A 7163-nucleotide genomic window follows, 5' to 3' on the forward strand; every position below is an offset into this window, starting at 1 on the left:
GCAGGGGCCGCGGGCAGGGCCTGGGGCGCGCGCGGCCGGGCGCCATGGCCGAGTCGCAGCTGAGCTGCCTGGACGAGGCGCACGTGAACGAGAGGGTGACCGAGGTGCAGGCCGCCTTCTACTACTGCGAGCGGCGGCGGGCCGCCCTGGAGGCACTGCTGGGCGGCGGTGAGCAAGCCTACCGCGAGCGGGTCGAGAAGGAGCGGCTACGGGACTTCCTGTCCGGCCCCGAGCGCCAGGCGCTGCGCGCCGCCTGGAGACCCTACGAGGATGCAGCCCCCGCCGCCCGCGGCAAGAGCAAGGCCAAGGCCCCGGTGCAGGTGGTGGCCGAGCCCTCCGAGTCCCTGGCTTACTGGCCCGACCGCTCCGACACCGAGGTGCCCCCGCTGGACCTGGGCTGGACCGACACTGGCTTCTACCGCGGCGTGAGCCGGGTCACCCTTTTCACCCACCCACCCAAGGAGGAGAAGGCGCCCCACCTCAAGCAGGTGGTCAGGCAGATGGTCCAACAGGCCCAGAAGGTAGGCCCCGCCCCCACCCGAGGGGACCCCACTCGCAGGCCAGGCCCTCCTTCAGAGCCTGTGCCCGGGGCAGCTACCCTAACAACCTGCTGGAAAAGGGGCGCCGACCACCCTCACCTTGTGGGCCTGTGGTGAGGCTTCCAGAGAGAATGGATGTGAACGTGTTTCGGCAGATTATTAGTTGCTGGGCAGATGTTAGTCATCATTATGACAATGTCCAGAGGCACTGGCTTTTCTCAGCTCTGTGGCTTTCCTCTCCCTAGAGAACAGTGGTGGCTGTGGGGCCCTGTGGTGAAGTGGGCCACTGCAAGGCCTTGATAATAACCTATATGCTGCACAGTGATTTACAGAACACTCTTGTGGTCATTTTCCGGTTTGATCCTCAAACAACCCCTGGAAGTGGGCATGGGGACACTCCCACCCCAGCCTCTCAGGAACACCCCACCCCCACCAGTCAAGGCTGGCCTCACACCTCCATTCACGCTTCCCCTTCCCTCCCTGACCCTTCCCTCCCTGACCCGCTCCTAGCCCAAGACTCCAGCCGTCTGCAATGCATGAGGAAATGTCCTGTGACCATCCAGTATGTGCCTGGCACTGTGCTGAGTGGGCACTTTGACAAGGCAGGTGGCTGGACCGGGCAACTCAGGAAAAATCTCTCACTTATCACACCCACTCCCCTTGCCAGTTGAACGGTGGCTGGTTCAAATACCGGCAGGACCAGTAGGGTGTGGGGCAGGGGGATGATTTTCACCTTTACTCTGTGTAAGGGTAGGTAGGTGGAGTTTCTAGATAAAATGCAGGGCGCCCCATTAAAATAGAATTTCAGATCAGCAATAAATGCTTTTTAAATACTAGAATACTTTAAAAAAAATTTGGGGGGTGGCATTAGAAAAGTATTTGTTGATTATCAGAAAATCAGTTTTAGTTGGGCATCCTTTATTTTTATTTGCTAAATCAGGTTCCCTGCACAGATTTGTTCAGAAACACCAGCAGCCTTTCCTGCCCAATTCAGAATACAGCACAGGAGTAGCTTGGGTTCACCGACTAAATCAGCTTGATCAATGTGGTTAGAGACCCGTCACCCCTGGAGGAGGGAAGATTAACTTGGGAAGGGCAGTGGGGGGTTCTTCTCCCTGAAAAGGCCGTATAGGTTGTTGGCTAGACTGGCAGCCAGGAGGAGCATTAACTTTTTTTTTTTTTTAATTTATATTGTGGTGAACACATACACAAGACATTCACCAACACAACGACCTCCCCATTTACAGCTTGGGGACATTGATGACATTTTTCATACTGTGCCATCATTACTGCTATACTTTTCCAAAATATTCCACCACTGTTTGCATAAACTCAATGCTCCACAAACAAAAGCTTTCTCCCCTCAGGAAGGGTTAACTTTGCACTGCCCTTATGTCCACCGGCCTCTCTAGTAATTCCTCCTTGTGTGATTGAAGACTGTGGGTATCTTGCCTCCTGCAGAAGAGAAGGCAAGTTTGAACAGGCAGGAGGAGAATGGTAGGTGGGTGGCAATAGAGGCAGGCTACAGCTGGGGTCAAGTCTCCTGCTGTAACACGAACAAAGCCTTGATTTATTTAGCGTTTAGTATGTGTTGGCCGCTGTGTGACGATCCATCTGCCGTTTCTTATTCAGCGAGGTCGGTATTTTCCTTACGTTCACCATTGCTGTTGAGTGGATTCTGACTCATGGTGTGTCAGAGCAGAATTATCTCCATAGGATTCTCAGTGGCTGGCTTTTCAGAAGCACATCTCCAGGCCTTTTTGCCTAGGCAGTTCTGGATGGACTGGAACCTCCAACCTTTTGGTTAGTAGCCAAACACACTGCCCTTGAGTCAGTTCTGACTCGTTAAAGAAGAATTCAGGATTCAGAACAGTTAGGTTACTGGTCTGAAGTCTCATAGCTAGTAAGTGGCTGAGCTGGGATTGAAACACCAAAGCCCTTGCTCTTAGCCACTGAGCCACCCTATGCTGTTGTCTGAGTCCTGGTGCAGTAGGTTTATGTCAAGGAGTTTGAATGGAGCTAACCTGGCTGCCTCAGGCTATGTGTCCTGATTACAAAACAGAGGGAGTGGCCCCTGCCCACTGGGGCTCTAGTGTCCTGTGGGATGATGATGAGATAAACTCTTGTATCCTGGGATATTCTTGCCTCTAATTATTTAACAGCAGACACTTTAATAATTGTGAACCAATACTATATACATGTTTAAAACCAAAAAAACCCTATAGCCTTAGTTGTTGTTGTTATGTGCCGTCGAGTCGACCCCGACTCATAGTGACCCCTCCTTGGGTTGCTGAGGCAGTATCACTACGGAAGTAGGATTGCCCAACCTTCTTTCCGAGGAGTGGTTGGTGGGTTTGAACCGCCAGCCTTCTGGTTAGCAGTCAAGTGCTTTAGCCACTATGCTACCAGAGCTCCTTAGAGTGGCTTCTAACTCATGGCTAACCCACGTATTAGAGTAAAACTGCTTTATAGGGTTTTCTTGGTTATAAACTTATGGAAACAGATCACCAGTCTTTTCTCCCATGTTGCCACTGGGGGGGTTCGAACCACCAATCTCTTGTTTGTTTTTTAACTTTTCATTGTGATTCGGGTGAAGTTTTCCAGAGCAGATTCATTTTCCGTTCAACAGTTCATACACGTTTTGTTGCTTGACACTGATTACAATCCCCACAATGTAGCAGCTCTCCTCCCACTTCCTCCCTGTGGTTACCCTTCCCCTATGTCCTTTTCCTCCCAGAGCTATGTGCCAATCTTTTTGTTAGTAGTCAGGGTGCAAAACTGCACTGCCCAGGGGCCTATTAACCAGTAGTTATTTCCTGAGTGCCTACTGTGTGCTAGCTCTAGCCATGCAAAGGGTATAAGCGGTGGCCTTTGCCCTCCAAGAACTTACATGGTGGAGGAATCTGCTGGAAGAGGAAAAAGAGTTTTTGAGACTGGATATGCCTAATCTGAGATGGCGTCCTGAGGGAGGTGATTAAACTGGGCAGTTTGTCGGTAAAGGGGGGGGCGTGGAGGGCACACAGGAGTGAGAGATTTTTGCTCTAGAAAAGCAAATTTGATTGGCAGGAACAAAGGATTGTCATGGTAGAGGGGCCTAGTGCAGGAGTACTACAACCGGGTCCAAGGCAGGTGACCACCCACTGAAGAAGCAGCTTCTGACCCTGTCCTCTGCACCCCCCGCTCAAGTCCCAGGCCCTCTGGGCCCCCATCCTGCTGTTCTGAATCACTGCCCCTCACGTCTGTACAGTTCCTTCTGAAAGACAGGTAGGTCAGTAAAGTAGGAGACAGTTTGATCCTGTTTCACAGGTGAGGAAACTGAGGCACAGAGAAGGAAAAGGGCTTGCCCAAAAGTCATATGGCTGGCTAAAGGACCCAGGACAAGAACCTAGTTCCCTAGCTTCTGCTCTTAGAGCTGTGCCCTCTGACCTCCACTGCCTGCCCCTCACCTCAACCCTGCTTGTCCAACTGGCAAGCTACCTTCCGTGGCCTATAAATTAGATGCTTCCTCCTTCCTTCTCACCCCGAGGGAGAGAGTTTCCTTTGTTTCCAGTCAAAGTCTGGCTGACTGGAGGCTGGCGAGGCCGGAGGCCGGAGGCCGACCGTGATGGTTTATGTGCAGAGACCTGGCATCCATGTTGCGGGGGGAGGCAGAAGGCCATGCTGTGTTCCACACAGTTGCATATTTTATGTCATTTAAAACCCAGGATAACCTTGTAAAGTGACATCGTTTTTTATCCCCAAGTGACAGGAGCTGAGGCCCAGGGGGAGTTGCCGTGACTTGTCTACAGTGGGAGATTCCACACCTGGCCCTCAGGCCTGTGGAGCAAGGACAGAGAAGCCTAATTATGGAGACGACTTCAAAATTTGTAATAAGGAGGAGGGGCTAGGGCGGTGGCCAGTGAGGAAACCACCCAGGCTGTGGAAGTGGGAGCCTGTGGGGTAGATGAAGGCCTTTGTCCAAGTTCTGTGCTCTCTCTGCAGAAATGGCCGAAAGCCCTCCTGGGCTGGGTCTGAATAACCAGCATTCAATCTTTATGCTGTGTTTACTTGTGGGGTGGGGTTTTTCTCTTGCTTTTTGAACCTCTTGAGTTACCAGAGTATTTCAGTGTCACTGAATGCTGTACTTTTTCTGCTTGAAACCCAGGCAGAAAGGGTGCCTTCGGGGACCCAGAAGGGAGCCCTTGAGGGCCTGGCTCTTGTCGCATAGACTAGGGGAACTTGCTGATGTTTGGGCTGCTAAGCGAGCAAGTGGTCTCAAAACAAAGGCTGTGTGTAGGTTGGGGAACTCCTGGTTCTTACTTGTAAAGCCAGAATCAGAGGCTCAGGCAACCGTAATTTGGATAGGCTGGGACTAGGAGGACTACTGGGTCCTTTTGGCCACTTGACAGAGAGCACTTTAAGTCGAAAATAGACTATAAAACACATCTCTGCTCTTAACCAGCCTAATAGGCTGCTAAGCCATCATGATGACGTGGTGTGATAAGCGCTTAACAGAGGGTATGGCAGGAGGGGTGCTGACCAGCCCCTAAGCACAATTAGGGCAGGACCTTTGATGCTGAGGGAGCTATGGGGGCGTAGTGCCTAAGAAATTTGACAGCTAACCAGAAAGGTGATGGTTCAAACCCACCAGCCACTCCTCAGAAGGAAGATTGGGCGATCTACTTCTCCTCGAAAGGAAAATTGGGCAATCTGCTTTTCCTCGGAAGGAAGACTGGGCAATCTACTTCCATAATGATACCGTCTTCAGAAACCCAAGGAGGGATCGTTATGAGTTGGATCTGACTCGACAGCAGTGAGTTTGGTTTTCTTGGTTTTCTGATGCTGAAGCCCTGGCGACAAGCTTGTCTGAACTCAGAGGCAGGGAGAGACTGTACCAAGCCATCCCTCAGTCCCCACAGCTAGCCTCCTTCGTGACTGGTGGCTTCCATTTTTTGAGGCTTCTGGGCAGGTCCCTGAGTGGTACAAACAGTTTGCACTAGACCATAAACCTAAAGGTTGTGGTTTGAACCCACCTGGCAGCACTGCAGAAGAAAGGCCTGGCAATCTGCCTCTGTAAAGATTACAGCCAAGAAAACCCAATGGAGCAATTCTGTTCTATAACAAACACATGGGGTCACCACAAGTCAGAATCAGCTCAATGGCAGTGGGTTTGGGTTTGTTTTATCTCTTCCCCCTGTGGGTAGGTTTAGAGAGCTTCAGGAACAGAGGAAAATTTACTGTCCCCTCCCCAAGACTGACCCTTGACCCCTGCATTCCTGGGCCCCAAAGCCAGATGTACCAGCCATCCAGCTCTTCACGTTCTTGTTGTTAGGTGCCATACAGTCAGCTCTGCCTCATAGAAACCCCATGCACCTCAGAATGAAACACTGCCCAGTCCTGCGCCAGCCTCACAATCCTTGCTACACCCAAGCCCATCATTGCAGCCACTGTGTCAATCCATCTCGTTGAGAGCCTTCCCCTTTTTTGCTGACCCCCCCACTTTACCAAGCATGGTTTCCTTTTCCAAGGAATAGTCCCTTCTGACAACATGACCAAAGTAGATGAGATGAAGTCTGGCCATTCTCGCTTCCAAGGAGCATTCCGGCTGCACTTCTTCCAGCACAGATTTGTTAGTTGTTCTGGCAGTCCATGGTGCTTTCGGTGTTCTTTTCCAACAGCACAACTCAAAAGCATCAGCTCTTCTTCGGTTTTCCTTACTCACTGTCCAGCTTTCACATGCATATGCAACACAACACAAAATGCAAGGCACTGCCATGGGGGATTTGACTCACAGCAACCCCTCCTTGGATTTCCAAGATGGTATCACTATGGAAGTAGATTGCCCAACTTTCCTTCCGAGGAGCAGCTGGTGGGTTTGAACCACCAGCCTTCTGGTTAACAGTCAAATGCCTTAGGCCACGGCTTGGGTTAGGTACACCTTAGTCTTCAAAGAGATAGATATCTTTGCTCTTCAGCACTTAGGTCTTTTGCAGCAGATTGCCCAGTGCAACACTTCATCTGATGCCTTGACTGCTGCTTCCATTGGTGTTAATTGTGCTTGTGTAGCCCACTCATGTGGCCCACAGCTCTTGTAGTTCACCACAAAATACCAGTCTCCTCTGAGCCTCGATGACCACAGGGTGTTGTTATCTGCATTCCACAGAAGAGCCTGCTGAGATCTGAAAGATGGAATGACTTTTCTTTTAGATAAAGACAAGGAGAGTACACGGCCCCTCTGGGTCCTTGACCAGGCTTACTGTTGACCCCGGGAGATTATGAAAACAGCCCAGGAGAGGGAGTTGTCCTAAGAAGTAGCTGTTATTAACCAGGAGCTACTCATTCATTCCTGAATAGGCCTACCTGGTTGATTGAAGAAAGAGTGGAGAGGGTGGCCTGGCCGTCCCTAGCCCTGTCTCTGCCTCTTGACATGTTTGTCCCCTTTCTTTCACGGCCTGGTTCAGATGCTGTCTCTTCCTTGGCACTTTACCAAATTTTCCATCCAGGAGTAATCTTTTGTTCTTAGACACCACTCCTTGTCTGTCCACTCAGGTGGCCCACAGCTCCTTGTGTTTCACTCCTGTGGCCCCCAGCTCCTTGTCTGTCCACTCAGGTGGCCCACAGCTCCTTGTCTGTCCACTTGTGTGG

At 51.2% G+C, this 7163-nt stretch overlaps 1 protein-coding gene across 1 annotated transcript in view; it reads left to right on the forward strand.

The window, feature by feature from the left end:
* The first annotated feature begins 44 nt into the window (after positions 1-44).
* FAM83F (family with sequence similarity 83 member F) overlaps positions 45-7163 on the forward strand; it is a 38183-nt gene continuing 31064 nt past the window's right edge. Inside the window, exon 1 of the mRNA XM_007941767.1 lies at positions 45-521. Coding sequence (XP_007939958.1) covers positions 45-521 — 477 coding nt within the window. The remainder of the gene's footprint in view (positions 522-7163) is intronic.

This window comes from Orycteropus afer, unplaced genomic scaffold (assembly GCF_000298275.1).
Source record: "Orycteropus afer afer isolate SDZICR_OR568_19922 unplaced genomic scaffold, OryAfe1.0 scaffold00083, whole genome shotgun sequence".
Taxonomy (NCBI): domain Eukaryota; kingdom Metazoa; phylum Chordata; class Mammalia; order Tubulidentata; family Orycteropodidae; genus Orycteropus; species Orycteropus afer.